Below are 25402 nucleotides of genomic sequence, written 5' to 3'. Positions count from 1 at the left end.
CATTTCATTATCAAAACTGTAGCAAATGGTCTCCTCAGTTCCTAAACATTTACAGAATTGTGTTAAATGAGGTGAAGCAGCACGGTGGTAAACATGCTCCTGTCCCAACTTTTTTTGAAACATGTTGCTGGCATCAAATACAAAATTAACATATACTTTCCATGAAATAGTCCAAATTTTCATTTTCAACATTTGATATGTTGTCTATGTCCTTTTTGCTACTATATATGGGTTTACGAGACTTGTATATTATGACATTCTGTTTTTATTTGCATTTTACACAATGTCCCAACTTTTTCTGTTTTGGGGTTGTATATTTTTTTCACTGCATAAAACACTGTCCTGCGGTTTATACACAATGTGACTAATACACAGGAAATTACTGTACATTTACACTCAGATAGAACAGGCATTGCTGCATTAAAAAAGAAAAAAGAAAACGTATCCCAAAGTATTTTAAAATTCAGAATGACTTCATTTTAATGGGTGTGCAAGTAGAACATAACACTCAATGTGACACTCAGGACATAAATCTAGATTAGAGCCAGAGGAGGGAGAAAATAATCTCATATAGGCAGATGATGGTGCAGAGAGATCATCATGCTGATCGCTCCCAAATTTGCAATTGACGCAGATTTCCTAGGAGTGACTTTGAAATAACTCAACGCTCAGCAAGCTTCAAATTACACTGTTAAAAGGTCAGATGAAAATTACCTGTGTGTGCCCATTCAACAGTGGTAAAACTACAGATTTGCCATAAAATTGAATTTTGTGGGGGTTTTTTTTACATTCAAACATTGCATTTTTTCTTGGCACTGAAATACTGAAAGCTAGATAGACTCAGAGGTGACCTTTCCAAGTCTCCTGCAACTGACCTTGGCAACTGACCCACTTAAAGCTCTGATAGTTATCACGCCCGGCTCTTCAACAGCAGAGAATAAAGTTATAGGACCTCTGTCTTTAGGTAGTGCCGTGACCTTGGGGTGTCCTTGAAGAAGGCTAAATCTTTAGCCTGGTGGGCCTCATAATCCCCCATACACACAGCCACGAACAAGAAAGAGCCACCGACCACCAGAAGGAGTCCCGCGATCCACCCGGAAAACATGGCCTCTCCAAACTCCCAGCGTGGCACCACATCGGGAATCTTCTCGTCCCAGAACTCTACCACAGTCACGTAGGCCACCAGGGAAACTGGCGCCAGGGTGGTCAGACCCGACACCCAGGAGAGGACGCCTCCTGCGATGAGTAGCCCCCTCTTCAGCCGCCGCCGTTGCCCGACGCCCACCCCCTCTAGCCCAAAGAACGCCACCAGCACCCCGAGCAGCCCAGTCCCCACGGAGATGAACATGAGCACCCGCGACGCCAGCTTGTCGGCGGTCAGCGCCAGCGTGGACTCATAGGCCTTGCAGTGCAGGCCCACCTCCTCGGTGAAGATGCACAGGTGCCACAGCCCTTCGTACCAGTTCTCCATCTCATTCAGGTCCGAGTTCATCGTCGTCCACAGGGGCAGGAAGAACGTGACGAACGACGTCACCAGGCCCCCGAAAGACACAAAGAGGGACACCCTCTCCACGAGCTTGGTGGTTAGAAACACCATCCTTTCCTCTACACCTCTCTCGTCTTAGTCTCTCTCTCTCCACAGTGGCCTCTCTCTTCTCTCTCCGTCCCAACAGGAGTTAACATGGCCCCCCAAATGGTCCCTCCCTTCTACATGTCTGTTGCCTTAGCCCGTCCCAGCTTGGCCCTCCTCGTACCAACTTTTAATAAAGATGCACTTGATAGCCGCCACATAATCCAAGGCCCTGGAGGCATTTCAACAGGCGTTCGGTTTTTGTCTCACCGATAAATATCATCAGGGGCAAACAATGGGCACTCTTTTGGACATGAAAGTGGATATGTCCAGCGCTGAGCTGACCTGTGTGTGCACGCTGAGTCTCCAAGGAGGGAAATACGAGTACGCTGGGCTTGGAGGGGCAAACTCCAAAAAAAAAAAAGGGGAGAGCAAGGCGGAGAAAAGACTACAAAGTCCTTCAAAGCGTCTTTCAAAAGAGCTTTGCTCTTTCTTTTTGAGCAGGTGCCATTGTCCTCTTCTTTAGTGCTTTTCGAAGCATACGGACGACCCAAGAGACTGGCCTGTGGGAAGCTTGGTCCCCAATGTCTCCCTCCATTCATTTCAGAAGGGATCTGCAGAAAGCCTATTGGCTTGCCAGTAGGCTCAGGTGTCGCATCCATCTGAATGGCAGCTTGTGCTTCAACAGCACTAGGCCCCCACAAAACCTTTGACACTTGGCCAGCTACTCTGTCTGCCTCAGTGAATGGTGGTTTGATTTCCCCCGGTAAACAGACACGCATTCAAAAGACACATAACAGCATCTTGATATTTATCCTTAACTTGACTCCCCATCGTTCATTCTCCATTACAAGTACATCCATTATTTATAAGATTACAAATAGAGCTAACAAAAGGGAAGAAGATGGGAGCTTTTGCACTCCCCCGACTAGATGCTCTCTACCTCAACAAATGCACACTTTAATCACAGTGAAAATATGCATCTGGGACTCCAGAGCACTCTGCCCTGGTTCCAAGGCACGTCCCAATTACAACAAAAGTGGCTAGTAAGAAATCATTTGAACAAATGATTCTCTTTTTTTTTTGCATTGCTTTGCACAATTTTACCAACAAATCTTAAGACTAAAACAACTTCTGAATCTAAAGAACAGACATGAATGATGCATTGTATAGTTTGAAGCAAAATGTGCATTAAGTGAGGTGCTTCAGCACACATTTCCATTACCTTCATCACCATGACTTATCACTCAGGTGAACTGAAAGCCACATTGTGCTGCATTATCTCTCCCATATCTAAGTTAACTCAACCTGTGGACAGATAGGTGTAATTTACGCAGGTAAAGGCCAAGGATTAACAACTGAAGCTTAAAGGTCTCCTTCAATTTAGAGGCTAAAATCAGCCCCTACAGCTCTCTTTGCAACCTCCATAGACACACACACACACACACACACACACACGCCATCCTTCAGTTACACACACACACATGCCATCCTCCAGTTACACACACACACAAGCACACACACAATCCTTCAATTACACACTGTCATTGTTTAACCTTATAGAAAAATCCGTTGCTATTTTTGGTGTGCTAGTCGAGACTACAGTAGTAGAGATGAAGATGACAATGTAGAGAGTGTAGTCAGGAAAGAAAGCCATTCCCCATTCTCAGCTGTGAAAATAGGTCACATGGTCATAATGCCCCAAAACAGACACCTTGTAATTGATCTTTGTATCTTAATAGGTCAGTCTCTACATCAGCCACACAAGACCTCTGCATCCTGTGGCCTCAGTATTGGTGGGAAGCTGTGACATGAGTGTTTCATACCCTTTTGCCTCTGAGAGAGAAGAGTAGGCTCCCTGTGTGGTCAGGGTCCAGTTGCAGCCCTGGCTGGAGTGTCCATCTCAGGCAGAATAAGGGCCATTGTGCTGGAGGCCAAAGTCAAGCACCTTTTCATCTCTTAGGTTTCACCACAGGGAGGGAGGTCATGTGATGGTGGACACTGGACAGCCTAGGTGACGTAAAAGAAAGAGTGAGACTGCAAAGGAGTGATGGAACTTTTGAAAGCAGATTGATTCAAATAAGCATCCCTGAATGACTTTCACTAAAAAAAAAACTCTCTGGACCTACCCCTCACTTGATGAAGTAAACATTGCGACAAGCTTAATAAAGAGCTTCCATAAGTGAGAAAATGCCATAAAAAAACATTTTATGGACATTGCTGGCAGAAATTTAAAACAATCCATACCACACATATGGTGAAGAAGTCAGAAGCAAGTCTAGTGACGGTGACAGTAATGGTTTATTAAGGCATTGAGCACGCATATATCATATACTGTACACAGTTCTGTAACATGAACAATAATGGAGCCGATTTTACTACAAAACAAATAAACGGTAGCAAAGCTGTACATTGGTTTATAAGCCGTCAACACACAAGTGATTATATTTACATTTACTGTGTATTCACAGGTTAAATTTACATGTTAAAAAAAATCCAACTTCAGGATACTTTTGCCTTTAGATATCTGACATTACAGAGCAAGACAAAGTGTAAAATTGTACTGTAGCATGACACCAAAACATAAAAGTTTATATCAATGAGAGACTTGTACATGGATTCAGAGACTTGTACATGGATTCAAATAAATACACTATATGGCATAGCTACTAGGTAATATTCAGCTTTTCTGAAAATAAAGCATATGAACCATGACTTTTCCATAACAAATACAGTACATCATTTTTGCTTTTGGAAAGTAAAACAGCCTCTTAACGGTGGAGTGACGCTAAAGGCACTAAGTGCTCTCTGAGCATATCACTGAGTATTGTATGCATCCAAATGCCTTTTCTTTCCCAGTCTTTCTTCACCATACTTAACGTTATTGACAAATAAAAATGCACAAGGAACACTGAAATACAATGCATACTGTAGTAAGCATGGACGTATTGAGAAGCACTCTTTACGTGATGTCCTTAGTACTACACCACAGGTCCTGAAGCTTTCTTTACAACAACCACCTGCGATTTCACAGAATCCCGTTCTAGCCTTTAATTACAGTTATGGTAGATAACACTTGAAAAGCCTGAAAGTGAACAAATACAAGGAAATGTCGGAAATGTCTCTTTACAGAGTTTTACCACCGGGGGGCGTCAGCTCTGCCTGGTCTACCCGTCCTCAGTGCTGCCCAGTGAGTGGGACGGTGGCTGCTCCGCTCTCCCACAGCCTCCACCGCCTCCACGCGCTTTTGGTTCTCACCAGGCTCACATATCTCTGTCAAGAGCACCAGCCGACAGGCAGCCTGTTATGACACGAGCCAGCAGGTGGCGCTTGAGGAGCAGAAACGAAAACACACATGCCAAAGAGGAGGAGGAAACAAAGGGCTCTTAAGAACATTGTAGCGTTAAAAAAAAAAAAAAAAGTTGGCTAATGGGATGGAGTAGCGAGGAAGGAGCGGGATCCGTGTCTAAATGTCGGAGCTCATCTCGGCACACTGTTTGTCCGATATGTGGGAGGCCAGCGAGTCGATGATGTCCAGCAGCAGGACCTGACTCAGAGAGCGCAGGTTGGGCAGCTTAGACACCTGCCAGAGAAAGGGAGAGGAGGCAAAGGAACAAACACAACAACAGAATGGAGGTCAGAAACGAGGCACAAAACAAGCCCAAGACAAAAATCATGCAGGGAGAAGAACTCATACTTTAAATAAATCAAAAAAAGAGGAATTGCCTTCCGAAGCTTTCTACTCAAAAGTAATGATAGTGCAAAGATCAATGAGTGCACATGACCAATCTCTGCTCACTGGAGAAGTCATGGGCTAAACTAAATCCCTAATGGGCAAATTAAGTCTCCAGTGGTTATTCAAACAGCACAGGCCGGATGGGATGTTCCTTTGGCACACGGCCAAGAAACCGCACGCCTTGGGGTTAAGCCTCTCCTCTCCTCTGGTCTTCAGTGAGCATGCTCTGTGCTGTGGGTCAGTGATATGCAGCTCAGCCTTCCGGTGTGAGCCAGCAGACGCCCAGCGCTCCGGACAACAGCGTACCCACCTTGATGAACTGATGGACAATGATGTGCAGGCAGTGCTTCTTCATGTCCAGCGCCTGAGTCTTATCGGCAGCCTCCAGGATCTGGACCCCCCCCCAGACACAAGCACAAGGACAAGATGTGAACATGTGATTTGTACGAATTAGACAAATGCTCTTCTCTACAAGGACTACTGAGAAGTACATATCATTCATTTAAGAGTCTTTCACACTAAAAAAAGGTCACACTAAAAATATAAATGTTTATATTTATGTTTATGGTATTTGGAAGATACTTGTCCAAAGCGATTCATTGTATATAAACACTACTTTATTAGTTTAAAATAATAGTTAACGTCGAGAAGCCTACATTAAGCGTAATAATAACAGTAATAATAACAATATCAATAATAATATCATAAACAAAATGTGATTAATAACATTAACAAGCTTAATTAAGAAGATTCTCAACAGGAATGAGGGAGGAAGCGATGGGGTGTGTTCAAGAGGCGGACTGGTGCCAGTTGAGTGGAACAGAACTCTGACCTGTAGCACGTTCTCCACCGTGACGTTCATTTCCAGGTTCTGCTTGCAGTAGGCCTGCAGTCTGTTGTTGGAGAACCCATAGTAATATGGTGCTGCAAACAGGTAGCTGTACTCAAGTTAAGGGTGCACTCTTCCAGTACAGTGACATTGTATAGTTAGAATGCATGTGATGTGCATTGACACTACTTATACACACATACAAACAAACAAAATAAAAATAAAAAACAGCAAAACATATGAACAATGACATAAGCAAGTTGTTTTCTAGACAACAGAAAACTACACAAAACCTACAACTACCCTGCTGGTATCTAAACTGCACAGTGAACTGCATGATGGGATACAGCGAGTCTTCGGGTGGCATGTTGACGTCTCCGTAGTAGATGTAACGCAGCATGGACTCAAAGGCCTGCTTGCTGGGAACCATCTCCCCGATAGAGATGTTCACTTGGCCATCCTCAGGCATGAAGGAGCGGAACATGGCCTCAAAGTAGCTGTCGAAAAATCCATTCAATCCATCACTCAATACAGCAAAGAACAAATACAATCTTCTTAGACCCAAAACAAATATGGGGGTGAGATCCATTTCATACATTCATTGCTTTTTTCTATTTTTGTGAGTGAACACAGAATTAAAATTGAAACTACTTTTTATAGCTAAAACACAACTTAGGCGTTTGACACATAGCTGGGTGCTACCTGGAGCGAGCCGCAAGAATGGCTTTGTGTGCTGGACGCGGATGCCCGTCCAAGAGCAGGATGATGTCACAGAAGTCTCGTCCAGCTCCTTCCAGATAGGCTTTCATGTCCTGCACGAGGGATGTGCCTGAGCCAGACAAAACAGCACAGCATTCAGTGGTCATCACTAGATTATACACAAACATTATAGGTGGGTTTCTCATACACAGATTAAAGGAGTAATTCGGCGATTTTTCACATAGTTCTCAGTTTCTCAAGGTCATCGAGTGGTGCAGGTACGGAAAAAAAACGTAAACAATCAGTTTTACCAAGCTCGAGTGAGTTGCTGCAGACAACAGTTAGGGCTTTCAGGCAGCTATGGTGCTAGCCTCCATGTTCATGCCCCCAGAGTATAGTGCTGTAGCTGTATGGCTGCTTTAGTTGGCTGTAGCAACTCGAACTAGGTAAAATTGATTGTTTTCAGGGTTTTCTCGTACCGACACTCGGTGAGCTCGAGAAACGAAGATCCGTGTGAAAAATTGCCCGATTGCTCCATTAAGCCTAGTCCCTTGAGTTAAAGAGAACTTTAATAGAGATCTCTACTGAAACACAAATAAAACATTTCTAGTTGAGGACAAAGCTTAATCTATGTACAGCAGGGATTTTCAACTGATTGTGACCCATGAACCACCATTCAAACTAAACAGGAACCTGAGGACCATGGTTGTAAGGTTTGAGGAAAAACATAGTGATTCCAACATTCAAAGTATATAATTGAAAACACTTGCAATACCTTTATGGACCACCAGTGGGCCTTCATTACCTATATCCACAGGCTGGTCTGAGTAGATTCTGGGAGGTGGCTGCTGTTTCCTGCGCACAATTTCCACTATGAGCGGAGTGGACAAATGTTCAAACTCTTTGGTCATGATGACCTGGTTAAAGTGTGACTCCTTCACCACAAAATTAAGGCAGTGCTCCTGGATAAAGGAATAAAAAGGAAGCGATGGAGAAAAGGGGGGGGGGGGGGGGGGGGGGGGGGGGTAAGAGGAAAGAGATAGAGAGAGAAAGAGAGAGAGGGTAAAAAAACAAGAAAATGACAAATGAGCAGCCATGTTCCAGTCAGCAGTTCTATTTTAAATATGTGCTGGGTTGTTCCCCTGCTGTTCTGGCCCTACCTTGAGCTGGTCCAGCTGCAGCTTGTTAGCGTTCTCGCACACGCTCAGGACGTTCTGCAGATCCACCGAGGCCTCGATGTACTGCACACACAGCTGCTCCAGCCGGGAAAGCTTAAAGCTCAGGGCCAGTTTGTACACGTCCATTATCAATAGCACGTCCTGCACATGACCTGTGAGCAAACGAGGGAGGCAAACACAACAAGACATTTACATTATGTATTTAGCAGACGCTTTTATCCAAATTAGATTACAAGGGCCACTGTCCCCAGAGCAACTCGTGGTTAACTTGCTGTCCCCCCTCAGTTCTGTGATTGGTTCCTTCTGCGGCTGTCCAAATACACAAAGCTGACCAATGGGCATTTAGAAATATTATATGACAGAACATGAGTCCTGCGGTGAGCCTGACCTCTGCGTGGATACTGGATCTTGTCCGTGTACAGGAACTGCATGAGCACCTCAAACGGCTGGGCCTCGGCCTCGCGGATGCAGACCTCCAGCAGCGGTGGAGACCCAGAGGCGCGGGTGGTGCAGCTGGTAATGGTGCTGCTGCTGCTGGAGGTGCTGCTGGCTGGACTGGCCTTCTGGACACCACCACCACCACCTGCTGCTGCTGCTGCTGCTGCCGCCGCCTCTTCTCCTTCCTCAGCAACCTCCTGCTTGCATTTCTACACAACAGCAGGACACAGCAATATGGCCATGAGTACTATTGAACATAGTGGTGAAAGGTATATTAAAAGAAAAGACTTGATTCGCCAAAGCACTATTCAGTTGCAATTCACTTGCTGGTGTACAGTATGTATGTGTACTTATTATACGGCTCTTCACAATGCAAGTAGAACGCTCCATTGATTTGAATGGGATTTCCCAAAGTTCTACCGGTCATTATTTTTGTCTAAGGACCTCCAAATAATGACCACTGTCAATGGCAATGAATTTTCATTCAAAAGTGAAGGCAGACAGTTGATCAACTGTGTTCTAAAGAACTGTCAGGACTTATTTTCCCAATAATGACCGGCGTTCTATACATTATCCCTTACATAGCATAGGGTGACAGTGAATCTAAACTGAGAACCTGAATATGAGAGTTCAGTTTTTCAGTCCTGTCCCTCCTTGTCAAAGGGTTTTGAGCTTTATTTTGTCACACACGCACGCACGCACAAACACACACACACCTGTTTCTGACGATCCCTTGCTTGAAGGATTTTCTTCTTCAGCCACTGGCACCGTGCTGTCACTATGGCAATGTGACCCCAAACTTTCTCCTCTCTCTGCAGTCAGGAGAACAAGATCAAACGGCAGTCATTAGTAAGGCTTTGAGCAGGCTCTTTCAACATCACCTGAGCAGTACTGTAAGCCTGGAACTCACCTCTCCCAAGATGAACTCCACATCACAAAACTGACGATTCTCCCACAGTTTGCCGTAGTCTTCATGGAGGGTGCATTTGGGGTAGCACGAGAACTGCAAAGGAGAGTAAATGAATGACACCAAAGGAGACTGACACCACCACAGTCTGGACAAGCAGTGATTCATGATTATCAACATATTGCTACATTATATAACTTTTCATTTTAAGATTCTTTCAATTCTAAGGAGCCAACCTGGAATCTGTACATCTCTCCGCTGCGCACATTGTTGTCTACTGTCCCTCCAAAAATGTACATGGCATCGTGGATAACAGCTGCTGCATGGAAGAGCCTGCCACTCGGCATCTGTGAGACCAAAGGAAGATTGGCATTTTTACAGATGGTTGTTTGCTTCTGAGAGACCACGGAATGAGAGAATGAGATTTAAAGGCTCCTCTGCAAATGCTCTTCAGTGCAACGAGCCCCTTTCTGTCTACAACAGGGTTTCTAAAATAGCCCTGGAAAGCACCCACTCAGAGCCAATTTTCTCAGAGTGTGGCGTCACCTCCTCAGTGCTTTCTCAGCACCCTTCAAAAGTGCACTTGAGAGTATCCACGTTACCGCACCTCGCTATCAGTGCTGGGCTGGATGACCTCCCATGTCTGCGAGTCCACGTCGTAGCAGTGCAGCTCGTTGGGCAGGGTGTTGTCCGCCGCCCCTCCAAACACGTACAAGTGGCGGTCGAAGGCCACCATGGTGTGGCCGTAGCGCCTCTGCGGGGGAGGAGGGGAGCCCCGGAGCAAGTGCTCAGTAGGAATGCGAGTCCATCTGCACAAGTGGGACATGAATGATTGATTGATTGATTGATTGATTGAATGAATGAATGAATGAATGAATGAATGAATGAAAATCCATAACAATGAATGAATGAATGAAAATGTGTATGTATGTGTATACCAGTGGGACATAGAAAGTAGGAGGCGCAGTGAATACAAAGTCATGCCATATCCTTGTCTCACTTACATGTGACCATTGAACTCAAACTGGAAGAGGTTGTTGGTGATCTTGGCTCCACTCTGTCCTGAGAAGACAAACATCTTGTCTTGGCACACAGCCACGGGGAAGTTACAGCAGGAGGGGGGGATCTCTCCACTCTGTTCAATCTGTCAACACAGCAGCAGAACTGCATCAGCTGCAGGAGAACGCAAGTAACATCTAAAACCTGACTGACCTGAATGTTTATCCAGAGGGGTAAACTCAGAGTAAAGTGGCACAATAATGCACATAACTTATTAGCATTAGCAGACGCTACAAACCAAAGGAACCAAAGAAACACTCACCTCTACCCAGCAAGCCTGATCTCGGTCTTGCAGACCAATAGTCCACATATCATTCAATCTGTATTAAGAAAAGAAAAGGCAAAAAGGTGTTATTTCCCATGTATTACAGCTGCTTTATTTTCAAGATGCATGGAAGCACCATGTACATGCATATACAGTATGTACAATAAGTGAGCGCTCTCACTCACCTGGCGTTGCCATCATATCCAGCAAAAATCCAGAGTTTGTCATTATACACTGTAGCACCATGCGCTGACCTCGCGACCAATCTGATTTTTAAAAAAAGTAAGAATGAGGTAAAATCAAAACAATTATTTGATGCTGCTAAGCCCCTTGCTCCAAGCCTGGATGACTGCAAATACAATTTATACAGTCACAATAAATGCTTTGCACTGCCAACAATTATTTTTGTTTATTATTATTTACCATTCTACAATTGCTTCAATACTCACAAGAGTACAAATATGACAAATAAGCAAGATTTTATTACCTGCCTTCCACCTTCCATTCTGTCCACTGCCCAGTGGCAAATTTGTACTCAAAGAGGTCATTTTTGTTTTTCAGGTTGGAGTTGGAATAAATGTCGCCAGTGTAGCCACCTTAGAGGTCACACAACACAGTTCCATATTTGAAGTCATGTGTCAGCAACACTGTCAATCACCCAGTCTCACTTCTTTTTCACTTCAGGTGACAAACTAGGCCTATGGCTACTACTGGAGTTATTAACATACTGTAGAATCACTCGTGCTAAGGTTTTAGAGAGGCACACACAAGTGGCTTGACCTATCTTTTATATAATTCATTGAATAGAAGTGATGCTACCACCAAAATTAATCACAAGGTACAGAATGAGGTCAACCATTCCTTACCAAAAACAAACATACTGCTTCCATAAACCACAGCAGAATGGTGATATCTTGGTGCAGGTGGGGTGCCAGTGGTAAAAGCCCTGTTACGAGATAGACAGGGGTCTTTAGAACAACACATCACAAAGCTGAGGGCCACAAGGCATCCACATTCTGAGTGTATTAAGATGCACTGTTTGTCCATAACCTGTAGAGAGACCACACCTGCAACATGCCTTACCTGCACCATGAGCAGTCTTTCACGTCGAAACGTAACAGGTCATTCAGCATGTTTTTTCTGCAATTGTCCATACATAATAAAGTGAACATAAAGTAACTTGTACATTGTATAGTATAGAAAACAGAAAAAGCGTAAGACATACCCATTATCTCCTCCAAATACGTAGATAGCGTCCCTGTATGCCACCACTGTATGCTTACTGCGTCTGTAAGCGACAATAACATTGCAATGTTGTGTCTTGAGTATGTCAACAATAAGTAGGCCTAAGAGCATCAATGGCACTTCTTGTTGGAAAATCTCCTGAAATTTTGGCCTGTAGTTCATGTTTTAACCATTATATATTGTAGTACAAACAACATCAAAGGGTTTGGAAATACTAGTGCAAGCCATTCAGTTACCTTGCCCCGACAAATTCGTCGCAGGGTGGAAGTCGTCTCCAACGATGGACAGTTTCAAAAGGACCAAAGTTTAGTGTCAGGTATTCGACACTGTCCGAGCAACTGTGATCGAAGTCAACACTCGGAGCAACTTTGGATTTACAAGACATGGTTCCTGGAAACCATGACATTCAATTTGATCGCTATACGACGGTCTCCGATGAGACACCGGTTTAAAAAGTTAACGTTAACGTTATAACGTTAGTTCCACAAAACGTCAAAGTAGCGTTGATCTACGATTGCTAACCTGACGGCACCTTTGGAGGATCGAAAGGGATTAACGGTACACAGCAGGAACCTTTAGTCCCAAAGAAAAATGCAATGTTCAATGAATGTATAAATAATAAAATAATCCAAATCGCTTGAAGTTCCTCTTAAAATAACGTTATTTCCAAGAGAAGACAGCTAACGCTAGCCAGCTAGCCAGCCAGCCTAAATGGACAGAGAGCATTGGCCAGCTAGCTTGACATATTTTCTCAAAGCATTATGTCCAGTCATAGACGTAAACTCTGCAACCAAAAAAAACACTGTGTACTCTCGGAAGTCGTTACATGAGAGGATGAATCAACATTCAAGCTTGAGTATTAAAATGCTGCTCAAATAAATCCAGCTGTTTTGCCAAGCTCTGCTAAAGTCCCATCCGCCAGTTATAACGCCCCAAGGGGTTGCTGATGGTTATTGTAGTTCGTTTACCGTCTAAACCAATTCATGCGAATCCATGAAAGACTACATGATGGACGTCACCTTTGGTTTTTCCATGACAGGAAGAGTTTGGTAGAACAGCATACAGGAAGTAAATATTGTTGATCCATAAGGCGTGCAGCAGCAAGTTCGCAAATTACTCAGCGAAATCGACGAAATGGATCGTTTTACGTGGTCTAATGGTTTATTGGAAATAAATGAAACGTTGGTGATTCAGCAAAGAGGTATCAGACTGTATGATGGAGATGAAAAGGCAAAAATGGACCTGGGGATAGTCTTGCTAACTACCCATCGGCTGATATGGAGGGATCAGAAGAATCACGAGTGCTGCATTTCCATACCTCTCTCTCAGGTTATATTTTTCGAAGAACAAGCAGCTGGGATTGGAAAGAGCGCAAAGATAGTTATTCATTTGCACCCAAACCCTTCGAACAAGGAGCCTGGTCCATACCAGCACAGCAAGTTCTCCCACATCAAGTTGTCCTTCAAGGAACACGGGCAGATTGAGTTCTACCGGAGACTGACAGAGGAGATGACACAAAAGAGATGGGAGAACACACCAGCCTCTGAACCCATGCCTACAGCAACAGGATCTAAGACAGGAAGAACCCGTGCAGTTGGAATAGTAGGCATTGAGAGAAAATTGGAGGAGAAACGCAAAGAGACAGACAAGAGCATATCGGAGGCATTTGAGGACCTCAGTAAGCTCATGGTGAAAGCCAAAGAGATGGTAGAACTGTCAAGATCCATCGCCAATAAAATCAAAGACAAGCAAGGGGACATCACAGAAGATGAAACCATCCGTTTCAAGTCATACTTGCTCAGCATGGGCATAGCCAACCCTGTAACTAGAGAGACCCACGGTTCAGGGACACATTATCATATGCAGCTGGCGAAACAGCTGGGTGACATGCTGCAGGCCCCTCTGGAAGAGCGTGGCGGCATGATGGCTCTGACGGAGGTGTACTGCCTTGTGAACAGGGCCAGAGGGATGGAGCTTCTGTCTCCTGAGGACTTAGTAAACGCTTGTAAGATGTTTGAGTCACTGAAACTGCCTTTGAGGCTGCGAGTCTTTGACAGTGGCGTCATGGTGGTGCAGCTTCAGTCCCATAGTGAAGAGGAGATGATCGCTTCAGCTCTGGATAATGTGTCGGACAAGGGTTCTCTGACCGCTGAAGAGTTTGCCAAACTTTTAGGGCTGTCTGTACTTCTATCTAAGGAGAGACTACTGCTGGCTGAAAAGATGGGACATTTGTGCCGGGATGACTCAGTAGAGGGATTACGATTTTATCCAAATTTATTTTAATGCACAATCTCCCATATTAAAGAAACACCTATGCTTTTGCAGTCTAATTCAGTTTGTGGCAACTGTCACATAGCTGTAGGATGGACTGTTTTGTTTCTGATAAAGAATAATTGCTGTGTAGAATACTGGTGGTGAGTTTCTAAAGTACATTATTTTGAATACCTATTTCTTAAACTTGCTTGTTGGACATTTTCCTCTCAGAGCTGTATAGTTTTTCTCATATTTTGTGGCATAATCACCATATGTAAATATCAAACCAATTCTTAGTTGTGTGCCTGAGGATTGGCATTTTGGTGGATCAGTAATAATCTCCTTGTCAGTCTTGGAATAAAATATCACTATTTGTCAAATAACACTGGAATGATTTTAGTTTTCTAGCAAGTCATTGACCCCCATGATGAAACAGCTTTCATAATCTTACATTTTTTTCATCTTTGGCCATTAGACACTTAGGGCTGGTTTCCTGTATAAAGATAGTCCATGGAAAATCTCCACTGAAAAAAAGCTTTTAGATTAGGACTAGGTTTGATCTATATACATGAAGCGGAACACTAATAGGCTTACTATTTAATAGCAACCTTTTTTAGAATGGGCCCAGAGACATACCAAACACTGAAAATTCATGGTCACTAAAATTAACCGTGTCATCTAGTAGTCAAATAGTTCAGATAAATCCCTCACCTGCCGACCAGGACATGCAAGTTTTAGGCATTGATGGCAACATGCAATTTCAAACGCTTTCATCTCAAAACTGCTATAGGTTTCATGTCTTGATCATGTGATGATGGAGCATATAGTGCTCTGCAACTTGGGCCCATTATTGTTATGTAACCCTGATGCAGATATCCTGTAGTCTTCCTTGGATTTAGCATGTGCAACCTATTCAACCAAGACATATGAACCTAAAATTCATATGCTCATATGGTTCTAAAAAGATTTCTGCTGCTAATAAATCTTTAGTATGTACACATGACATATTGCAAACCAAAATGATGGAACCTCCGTGCAGATTTGAGCTAAGGGGTCAAATATTCTGGCAGATGGTCTTGGTTTCTAACCTTTGGGACCACAAATTTGCATTCAGACACAAACTATCCAAGAATATGGAAAGATGTACCGGTACAAAGAAAATCATGGAACCTCCTGACCTAAATCTTAATATCTATTATCTCTCCATTATCTATTTATTATTTTCTGCACTATGATTTCTCTTAGGATAAGATAGCCGCAGTTACTACATACAGTACAGGCGCGCCTGCAGGTGTACGTCCGTACGCACTGTGCGTACCATCACTCAACAACGAGAGAAAATTTACCTTGTGTGTGTGTATATTCACACCATATTGGCCTACCATACCTTTCCAACTATGCACAGTATCCCATTAGTTGCATGCCATCAGGCTATTTACAATTTTCTATTAAGTAAAGTTAGTGAACACTTATCAAAATTAACGCGCACACATGTTTGAGCAGGAGAGAATACGCACGCAGGCACGCATAGGCTACTTGTTTTCTTTTACTTGGCTTTCTATATGGTTATCAGCACACAATGTTGAGCTAATTCACTAACTCAATACTCATCATGGATATCACAAGTTTAAACAACAAAAACAGAAAGGATGGAGGCAGCAAAGCTAGAGGAGCTATTCAAGATGGGCAAGAACAAGGTTGGCTAAGCAAATGGTGTGCTTGTCAGAACGACTGCATTACAGCTGTTTAAAGCCAGACGTTACAGTAGCTATAACACAACTAAAGGTAGCTTGAGCCTGTATAGGGATGTATAAAGTTGCCCAAATGAATAGGTAATTGTAGACGTTGTTGCATTATTGCATGTGGATGTTGTTATGCTATGTATGCACAAACCTAAAGGAAAAATACTGTCCACGCGTGAACGTTTTTTTTTTTTTTTTTTGGGGGGGGGGGTGATGGGTGTGCGTACCATAGCATTAATTCCTGCAGGCGCCCCTGACTACATAGGCTAAATGCACTGTTTGGGTGCTCATGGGGGTCAAAGGTCAACATCACCATCAGTTGGCTGAAGTGGTAGAGCACCCATATGATCTATCCAATGACACAAGCAGAAATGTGGCACCTAGCTGCAGTTTTGAGATAAAAAAAAAAAAAAAGGTTTAAACTGTACTTTAAAAGTTTAAAAAACTGTCAAACTTTAGACAATGTCTGCTCTTCAGGTGAGGGGTTAATCTGAACAAACTGTTGGTATTCGTTCCAGATCTTCATCCTGATTCTGAGATGGTGAGTTTCCATCAGACAACCTATCTTTTCTCACTGTTAACGGACAAGTCTGTTCTAAGAACAACCTAGGGTCTATTTTTGGGTGATAACGAGTGTAAACATATGGACCAAAATAACGAATGTAAGTAACGAGTAAGAACAGAATAGGCATTTACAAAGAAATAACATATGGCAATAGCCTTGGGGGCAAGCTCGCTATGTCAAAGTTAATCACTACTTTTCAACTTTACAAGGGTACAGAAAGGACTGTTTGTGCAGTCTGTGCATTATCTAAATCCGAGGTTCCCAAGCTCAAGACTGCTGAGGCCGAACTGTGTTGTCTTGACACATCTCTCCCAAAACTTGCGCTTCACTGAAATGTTCAGTGTAGACTGACAAAAATATATTTTAATACATTTACTCGTTTGACTTTTGACGAGCATTGCACACCTCTACGGTCGGAACAACTAACTGGTGTATCTGGGAATGTCAAATGAGGATGTCCATGCAGCCAAAGGCCTTGGTTGTCTTTATGGTACTTAATCCCACCAGTAGCATAATGTTGCCTGTAATGACATTCTTTGGTTGTAACTCAGTTCTAAGAAGTATGTCAAACAATGCCATCTAAAGCGTCCCAAATCAGTTAATGTTGATGACAATCTTACCAAGAGTAAAACAACACAGAACAGATGAGTTTATTTTATCATAGGTAAAGAATACATCAAACAGGACAAACTTGGTGAAGTACACCTGGTGAATCATATGTTGGTCCTCAACCACACGTAGGCTGTAATGCTTTTGCTTTCCAGTAGTAGGCTGCCGTTGCAGTACTTATCTCACTAAGTTTGAAAGCTTTTCCACAGTGACAATTGGAAATGAACCAAATAGTCCAGAACAATTTTGACTCATTAAAAACCTTGACAAGTGTCCATTTTGTTAGTGATTCATGATTCATGGTTTTCTGTAAATGAATATATGAATTTGTCTTTGTAATCATGATGATGTACTTACCTCACACACCGATTCATCTCAAATTCCAAATTGCAAACTGGCCTCCACCATCAGTGTGTGAAACTATCCCTTACATCAGATAACACAAACAGGAATGTGCTTTTTAGTGATACAAAATAAATGACATTTTGCATCTAAATATTTAAAATGGTCTGTTTCAGGCCTATAAACTCAAAGAAACAGAGCATTAGAACTAATGAGCTAGTGGAACAGACAAAAAGAGCACCATATGCCAGTATTACGGACTTACTTATTAAATAAACCATGACTTGTCCTCTTTGGTGACTTTTAGTCCCTTCTTTAAGGACTAGTGCGATTCACCAGTTAATGACTTCCCTTATGTAACCCCACAGTTTGGTGATCCACAGGTTCACCCCTAGGTCAGAGAGGTACTGCAGCTCTGGCGTGAGCATCTTGCGACACAGTTTGCGATGTATTTTGCCCATATTTTTTTTCAGATTGTAACCCATGATGGACTTCTCACCAATGGGCTGCCAGGGCTGCATTGCGGTCTCCTCGATGCTCCCTGCATCCACGGCCTGGCCACCCTCGATACAAATGCCCGCCATCTCTGCGTTCCGCCGCCGGAGCTCAGCCACGTCTCGTGCCATCTGCTCCTGCCCGTAGGCATCGACCTTCCTCCAAAAGGTGGTATTGAAGTGCTGATACAGCTTCCAGTCGGCGGCGTTCCACTCAAGAGCCCTGGCTCTCAGCTCTCTAGTCATCTTCGACACGGTCGAGTCTTTGCGGGCGTTCAGTTTGAAAAAGAGCAGATCATCCATCTCCCAGCAGAGGGCATCCTTAAGCAAGATGAGGGACTCCTCAAAGTGCTCCACCAGCATCACCAGCCGGAAGCGCTTGGCGATGGCCTGGATGCTCACCTCAATCCTCGGGTCACTCGGCTCCAAATTGTTGTCCTGTCCTAAGTCGAAGAACAGCAAGTTCTTGAGGTAGAATGAGTTGTAGCCATTCGAGTCATAGTAGTATTTCGGGTCTTTGAGGAATTCAGCAAACTTGTCCTCCCCTGGGATCTTCCAGGTCAGAGGCACCAAGTTGTGGAAGTAGTGAAATGAGGACTCAAAAAGTTCTGCTGGATCTCGCAGGATTGTGATGTACATGGTGTCAGAGGGCAGTACCTTGGCCACCTCGGTCGCATTGAAACGCATGTGGTTGCACATGATGTTAAAGCACATGCCCGGCCTGTAGTCCTTCACCTGGGAGCGATGGAAGGAGGACGGGTAGGAGAAGTCGTTCCTGCTACTTGGGAAGGCAAACTTGAGCCGATGTTTCTCGCCAAAACGGAAGAGGATGTTGAGGAATGTGCTACTGGCTGTCTTGTGAGTCTTCATGAACATGATGTCCACCTTGGGAACACAGGGTGTCTGGTCCTGGCCATGCTCAGAGGTGTTTGTGTTGGAAGCAGTGTGTGCTGGACGGTGTGCACAAGAATAAGGCACAGGCAGTCTGCAAAAAAAAAAAAAGAATTAAATTCCTTCAACAAATGCTCAAATATAAACTGGTGCATATAAACTGTATTTGATTAATGTAGACCTATATTTCCCTCATTTTTAAATAGGTATGTTAAACAATATTACTATTGTATATTCCATTATAATAAGAAACACAACAAAAACATTTTTTATTTTTTATTTTAAATGCTATCAAATTAGCATCTAAAATATTAGGCCTTGTTCAGGTTGCCAACCCATACAGGTTATTTTGAAAGTCTTGACAGTGAGAACTACATTAAATCTGACTTTTGATGAAAAATGCGGATTGATTCATTGCTTTAATACTCACGCCTATAGTATACAATGTTAGCAACTGACACAGATTGGTGATAGTCTGGCTCAAATAACTGAGAGTATACAGTCATTCATTTTAAAGGATTTGATTTGAGAAAGTAATCTGATTTGGCTGCCAGTTTAACATTGCCTTTGTTCTTACAAGGTCAGACTCACTCAGGTAGGTTGAACTGAATCTGCGGTGATGACAGACAGTAGAACAGGATCATGCAGCTGGTTAGGAGGGTACCCAGTACAAGGCCTTTGCAAATAGACCTCCACTGCCTCCCCTGCTTGACAACCATGGTATCATCAAAGGAGGTAGCTGAGAAAAAGAGATAAAGATGTTTTACAATAATTCCACAAACTGTGGATATACATTTAAAAAAATGGTTGAGGATGAAGCTGCGCTTGTATAATACATGTAGCATACCGGTACTTACAAATGCAGTTTTCCGTAACCATAATACAAGCTGTTGTTCCCAAGTAACTTTTATTTTTATTTGTTGTAGCCTACAAATCATAATCACAACCAGCTTTGTTGCAGTTTGTTAAAGCAGTTTATTGAAGAGGTTCCAATGTTCTAAATAAGGATTTGTTTTCGCTTAAGATTTCTGACATCATAATTACCAGAACAATCACTGATCAAAGAACACTTTATAGATCAGTGAGAACAATGCAGACATTATGGAAAATATTGAGCAGCCTAGGTCCTCCCATAAGTCCTTGACTCTACTACTCAGTCCAGCTTTGTTTAGCTAGTGTAACACTGACCTCATAGTTTCATGTTTGTGCAAGGATGAGCAAGCAAGTGCTGCATGGCATTCTTCATCATTATAATACATTAACGTCATCATTTCCTCTTGTGCCCAATTACTGAGACTGCTGTGCTGTCATGTGAATCTCCAACAGGGGTTTGGATTGATGTGTACACCTGCCTCTTCACATCATGTCAATGGCATCTCTACTTTTTTCACTGCCATTGCATGGTCTGAGCCGAAAAGCTCTGAAGGTATTTTTATGAATCCTTTCAGGAAGGTGATATGTAACACTTTAAGTCGCCTGGTAAGAGATAGCTGCATATGGATCTTTGGACACAATTCAGTTTGCTAACCAAACACCTGAAATGTCAGCACCCATTCATCTAGGGATATGAGTTAAATGCTAATGCTATCTACTCTAATCTTATCTCATGATATGGTGAAACTATGCCTGGAAACATCACATGTCTGTTCATGGGATGAATAATGCATCACCACTGCAAGTGATCCTGTTTGAACTCAGCCGGTGCCCCCAGCTGTCTGTAATCAGAAACCCACAGCAGGAGAGCTGATAGCTGATTTAGCATAAAAAAGTCATGCAGTATAGTTAACCATCTCCATCACAACTCAAGAGCATATCTGACTGACTATCATGTTCCTGATGAGGATGTTGTAAAATTTAAATCCACCTCTGGCTCTTCTATCAGGATGCTGCAATATACAAGAAGACCCAAGACACCAAGAATTGCATTATGTTATTATGAGATGATATGTGTGCCCTTTACGAAAATGATATTTATATTTGTATATGACACGTTTGTTTGAAGTCTTTCTTCTCTGTAGCTATATCTGGAACTGGAATGCACACTATCCATATTTATATATGCCTTTAGATTGTCCCAAAGAGTATCCTTTTGAAATGTAATTACAACTCTTTGTTGGTGTTGTGGTCTATTGACAAAGGGCGTCAATTCAAGTAAGGTAGCACATTAGCACTTCCTTAAACTTTTAAAAGGCCTATGCGCCACATTTGAGATAAATCTTCACGTCCAGTATACATTGGAATACTTGTGAGTAGATGTGTACACTTTGGGGCCCCAAACATTTTCAGAAATGGAGCCATTGCAAAAACCTCTCATGATGGCCAAACCAGCCATTCAACTTTCCTCCATAGCTGAATATTTATTTTGCATGATGCCTCTTATGCCAAAAGTAATGTCTACCCCTAGGTCATAGATTAATGTCACAATAGCACAGTATAAAACAACTATACGTCTTGTGGTGCCCAATGGCAGCCATTTCACTTTCTGCCATATAATCAAATTAGGTATTTTGCATCATATCTCCAAACGTGACAGCACAGATAAAAAAATATTTTAATGGTCAAGGATATAACATGCAATATCATGTTATATATTGTGGTCATTTTATCATTACATGCCACCAATGTATCTGCTGCACTGGTCATGACCATTTACTGTCTCTTTTGATCTTTGACTGTAAAATACTGGATTGGAAATAACATAACCAAATCAAATGTTTAACTGACCAAGAGGTTTTTTGGTCAGGTTCACTGCAATTCCGATGTTGTTCTTTTATTGTGTTTTTATTTCAACAGCCATTTTATTTTATTCTCTTTAAACCTATGTCCAATCTAGATTTGGCGCCTGTCATGTTTGTTTTATTTGTTATTATGTTATAGATACATATTTTCATTTGGGAATTTTTATCATAGAGATACAAAAGTAAAATATGCTTTTGATTTGCTGTAGGCCTTATACAGATCTTATCTGAAATGTGCAATATGATGTGTACATATGAATGTGGTAAAATCTTGCACTGTCTGAGCTGTGTTGTTTCTGACTGTGCCTCATCAGATAAGATTTGGTTGCCTATCCTCCTGAGAGGAGCACAACATGAGCTGTGGAACTTGAGGGTTCCCTTAGGTTTGCTGATTAGAGCCTGGTCATTTCCGTAGGCGCCCGATGACGGTGCTTTTCAAATGCACTCCAAGGAGATAGAAGTGTGTTGGCAACAGATGAATCAAGTCAATTTTCTCAGATTTTTGCAAGACACCAGGCTTTGACACAAGCATATTAAAGCTTGAACTATGAACTTGAGAGAACATTTCATTGTTCACTTGAGTGAGAGAACATTTCATTGTTCACAAAGTACACTAAAGTGTCAGGTTGTAAATTATATTGTTGCAGCTCTCAAACATTGAGGGGGAAAAATAATAACGCTGTGATCCTGTAGTAAACTGTATGAAGATGAGCACACAAAACCAAGATCTTTCCACTACACCATCTGATTCTACACTCTGATTATTCCTGCTATTTGGAATGGAATAAGCAAATGATATGTGGTGGCTTTAACTGATCAGGTCTAGGCTAAGTAATTTACAGCAAAAAGGATGAAGATAGCGGACTATCTGAATGTACTGAATGGCCAGTTTATTCCATCAATTAATCTCCCTGATGGCACAGGCATATTCAAGGATGACAGTGCAGGATTATTCGGGTTAAAACTGTGACCATGTAAAATTGCAGTTCAGGATGCATAGAGTCATTTTATGCATGAAATGGCCACCACAGGATCCTAAACCTAAGTGGGACATGCTGGAGAAGATGGAGTGATTTGACCCTGTTGTCAATATAAGATCTTGGAAAAAATGAACACAGCTCTGGGTGGAAATGATTGTTGTGCCATTGTGTAAAGTTGTCGAAAAAATGCCACAGGAAATGGCATTACAATAAAAACCTAAAGGTGGTCCAAAGATATACAGTATTAGCGTGCGTGACTTTTGACAAGGCAGTGTACAGTAACACTCCACCGTAAAAAAGAGTATCTTCTTTGATCCTATAAACCATTGAAAGACTGGAACTTTTTTTTGCAAATAAAAGCCCTTTAGCTATAAGATTTTAGGCCATTAAATGTGTTAAACATCATATTAAAATTCTAAATACATTAATAACTTTATCCTCTTTTAAAATTATGACTACAGGATAAAACCTCACCCCATATGTCAAATTTGATTTTCAAATAATTAAAATAACATATTCACATATCCATATGTATCTAGTTAAAAACAATCATTATATGCAGGTCCAAAAAAAGAATAAAGAATTTATGATACAGAAAATGTCGACCTGAGAAGAGTTCTAATCCACTAATTAAGTCAAAACACTGGCAATGGTTTCCTTAGTCTGGTAAAAGCAATGGATTTTTCCTCCATTTTCTAATCTTTTGAGATGCACCTGTAAAATCTTTTTTACATTCTAAATAATCTTTCAGATGTAATGTGATATATATATATATACATATATATATATATATATATATATATATATATATATATATATATATATATATATATATTTGATATGCTGCCTTATGGCCTAAGAGAGATTAGAGATCCACTTTCAGTGCATTTGTATTATCCACTAGATAATGAAAAAAAGTCCTAATCATAATAGATAATACAATGAAGTACTGTAGTGTAGTATACTTTACCTTTTGCATAGATCAGCAGATCTTCTTCTGCGGATTAGGCGGAGGGCTCTGCAGACTGGCCGCTTCCTGTTGAGTTTGTTATCAGAGGGGCATGATTGCTTTAGATCAGTCCAAATGTTTAGCTTCCCTTCCGGCTTCACAGAGGCTCTCACTCTGACCATCCCAGACCATCATCACATCCTTGATTGCCATGCCACTGACCTGACCCCAATGCCAGAAGGACTAGCCAAGCCCTTATCTATGGTATTCCTGCAGCCCAACTCTGCTGTGTCCACGATGGGTTTCTCTCCCTCCCTCCCTCCTTCTACTCCTCTCTCTCTCTCTCTCTCTCCCGCTCAGCTCACCTGATGCCTTCAAAACCCCCGCCTCTCCGAGCAGCAAGGGTGCACACTCTGGAAAAGACAACCAAGCAGAAACAGAGGCTCGCTCTGTCATCGCTGACGTCAAGCAGCAGCCTCGATGAGACAAAGCACCAGGCAGCCTACAAGTGGGTGTGACTTGGACTACAACGGGAGGGAGCATGAGCGAGATGGAGAGAAAGTGAGAAGTAAAGAGGGAGGGAGGGAGGGAGGGAGAGAGTGAAGGCATAGCCTGTTTTGTACAGATCTCCACACACAGACATCCATTGAGCAGAGATAGGCTGAAAGTCGATAGATGGGGACTGTAAATGGGTATAATGCAAGTGCATAATGTCTTGGGGAACACAGCAAACAAAGGCTGGGATTGTGTCGTTTGGACTGGGCTCTGCACTTCCCCCAATAGCCTCACGCTGACTGTACACTTGATATGCACTGTACTGTTACATTACAGGGCTGGAAAGCATACTAGTTCAAAAAGTTTCTAAAAATTAAAATATCAAGGAAGCTGGGAGAAATAATTTCCAATGTCAATATGTGTCCATTTTAAGTCTCACATATGGGTTCTCCGAGAGAGCATAAAAAGCATACCATATTGACATACCATATAAAATCTATACTATAATAGAATACCATCATGCCATTCCTATTGCGCTGCAAATTAAAATGATGTGATTTTTGAAGTGGTTCAAGTCGTTGAGTGAGGCTCACTAACTCGGTAAACAAAGCACTAAGACAAGTCGGAGGCAAAGCTGCATACATCTGTTGTTTGCTGCTGAGCAGCCTTTGCTCCAGACAGTTTCTCTGGGCCTCTAGCTCTAGTCTCCTCGGGCACGGAGGTATCAAGTAATGGATTATGCTCTTCCTCCCACCCTTCCCTGCAGTGCCCTGCGTGCCCAACACTCGGTTCTTTGTTGGTCGGGACTCACCCCGCTGCCTCTAGCGCGCAGTGCCAGGCCGAGCCGAGGACTGGGGCGGGCACGAGAAGAATGCTGATCGGCCGCGGCGGCCCGTGAAAGAGGAGATTGAGCCGCTCGGGGCATGACTCGCCTGGCCCCCTGCCCACCAGAGATCAGAAGCAGCCAGGGGCGAAGGACGGACACTCGTCACGACCACCTACCCCGTAGGGGTCACGGCCGTTCATGTCCACACACACACACACACACGTGCTCAGTGGAAAACTCGTCACGGCTGCCCACTCAGCTGAACATCACACCCTTCCTGTGCCGAAGCTCCAACGCCCTGTCCACTCTGGGTGGCCTTTTAAATGCCAAGAGCTTGTGCGGCAGTGAGAAGAGAACCCAGGGCTACTACAGCGGAGTTCGGGGGGGGGGGGCATTAAAGATGCAAAGCAGCCAACGGGTGGGCGGTGTGTCCCGGTCTACTAGACACCGCAGCCAGATGAAGGACTGAAGGGTGTCAGTTGGCTTGGGGCGAGGGAAGTGAAACCTTAGTGGTCGATCTCGTCCATTTCAATCTACTAAACCAGTGTGCGTGAGAAACTCGGGCCTGGGGCCTTTCTGTTGTAGGGGAAAA

At 42.9% G+C, this 25402-nt stretch overlaps 4 protein-coding genes across 9 annotated transcripts; 1 reads left to right on the top strand and 3 right to left on the bottom strand.

Moving 5' to 3' along the window:
• Nucleotides 1-573: 573 nt before the first annotated feature.
• Nucleotides 574-1929, bottom strand: cldn26 (claudin 26). Its single transcript, XM_042101190.1, has one exon. It carries the CDS (start codon nt 1595-1597, stop codon nt 944-946), a length of 654 nt encoding a protein of 217 aa, XP_041957124.1. The 5' UTR covers nt 1598-1929; the 3' UTR covers nt 574-943.
• A 1923-nt stretch (nt 1930-3852) lies between these two features.
• On the bottom strand, nt 3853-12837 carry lztr1 (leucine-zipper-like transcription regulator 1). 4 transcript variants are annotated; one of them, XM_042101184.1, is made up of 20 exons: nt 12163-12837; nt 11907-11969; nt 11765-11821; nt 11548-11627; nt 11169-11277; nt 10867-10947; nt 10679-10736; nt 10362-10501; nt 9965-10166; nt 9594-9704; nt 9361-9453; nt 9167-9262; nt 8401-8659; nt 7995-8164; nt 7610-7796; nt 6838-6964; nt 6483-6659; nt 6139-6244; nt 5617-5697; nt 3853-5153 (listed from the first exon to the last, which is right to left on the bottom strand). In XM_042101184.1, exons 1-20 carry the CDS (start codon nt 12330-12332, stop codon nt 5037-5039), a joined length of 2484 nt encoding a protein of 827 aa, XP_041957118.1. In that variant the 5' UTR covers nt 12333-12837; the 3' UTR covers nt 3853-5036. The 4 variants fall into 4 exon arrangements, with proteins under 4 accessions (XP_041957118.1, XP_041957121.1, XP_041957119.1 ...); XM_042101187.1 differs by having other exon boundaries at nt 7640-7796; nt 12163-12836; XM_042101185.1 differs by having other exon boundaries at nt 6483-6632; nt 12163-12835.
• A 61-nt stretch (nt 12838-12898) lies between these two features.
• Nucleotides 12899-14562, top strand: vps36 (vacuolar protein sorting 36 homolog). Its single transcript, XM_042101189.1, has one exon. It carries the CDS (start codon nt 13061-13063, stop codon nt 14207-14209), a length of 1149 nt encoding a protein of 382 aa, XP_041957123.1. The 5' UTR covers nt 12899-13060; the 3' UTR covers nt 14210-14562.
• A 2550-nt stretch (nt 14563-17112) lies between these two features.
• Nucleotides 17113-23887, bottom strand: gal3st1a (galactose-3-O-sulfotransferase 1a). Of its 3 annotated transcripts, none has more exons than XM_042102191.1 (3): nt 23511-23887; nt 19414-19561; nt 17113-18916 (listed from the first exon to the last, which is right to left on the bottom strand). In XM_042102191.1, the coding sequence occupies exons 2-3, from the start codon at nt 19539-19541 to the stop codon at nt 17770-17772; spliced, it is 1275 nt and encodes a 424-aa protein (XP_041958125.1). In that variant the 5' UTR covers nt 19542-19561; nt 23511-23887; the 3' UTR covers nt 17113-17769. The 3 variants fall into 3 exon arrangements, with proteins under 3 accessions (XP_041958125.1, XP_041958123.1, XP_041958124.1); XM_042102189.1 differs by lacking the exon at nt 23511-23887 and adding an exon at nt 19670-20005; XM_042102190.1 differs by lacking the exon at nt 23511-23887 and adding an exon at nt 19680-20005.
• Nucleotides 23888-25402: the final 1515 nt, after the last annotated feature.

The sequence above is a fragment of the Alosa sapidissima genome, chromosome 8 (genome assembly GCF_018492685.1).
Source record: "Alosa sapidissima isolate fAloSap1 chromosome 8, fAloSap1.pri, whole genome shotgun sequence".
Lineage (NCBI taxonomy): Eukaryota > Metazoa > Chordata > Actinopteri > Clupeiformes > Clupeidae > Alosa > Alosa sapidissima.
Note: the sequence above shows the minus strand (reverse complement) of the source record. Positions and strands in the feature narration are given on the sequence as shown.

Coding starts and splice junctions, on each gene's coding strand:
- cldn26 (XM_042101190.1), bottom strand. CDS start 1,597: ATGGTGTTTCTAACCACCAAGCTCGTGGAGAGGGTGTCCCTCTTTGTG.
- lztr1 (XM_042101184.1), bottom strand. CDS start 12,332: ATGTCATGGTTTCCAGGAACCATGTCTTGTAAATCCAAAGTTGCTCCG. Junction 10,737..10,866: donor GGATATGATGGCAACGCCAG/GTGAGTGAGAGC, acceptor TTCTTAATACAG/ATTGAATGATATGTGGACTA. Junction 6,660..6,837: donor ATTCTTGCGGCTCGCTCCAG/GTAGCACCCAGC, acceptor TGCTGTATTGAG/TGATGGATTGAATGGATTTT.
- vps36 (XM_042101189.1), top strand. CDS start 13,061: ATGGATCGTTTTACGTGGTCTAATGGTTTATTGGAAATAAATGAAACG.
- gal3st1a (XM_042102189.1), bottom strand. CDS start 19,760: ATGATTTGTAGGCTACAACAAATAAAAATAAAAGTTACTTGGGAACAA. Junction 19,562..19,669: donor AACTGCATTTGTAAGTACCG/GTATGCTACATG, acceptor TCTTTTTCTCAG/CTACCTCCTTTGATGATACC. Junction 18,917..19,413: donor ATTCAGTTCAACCTACCTGA/GTGAGTCTGACC, acceptor TTTTTTTTGCAG/ACTGCCTGTGCCTTATTCTT.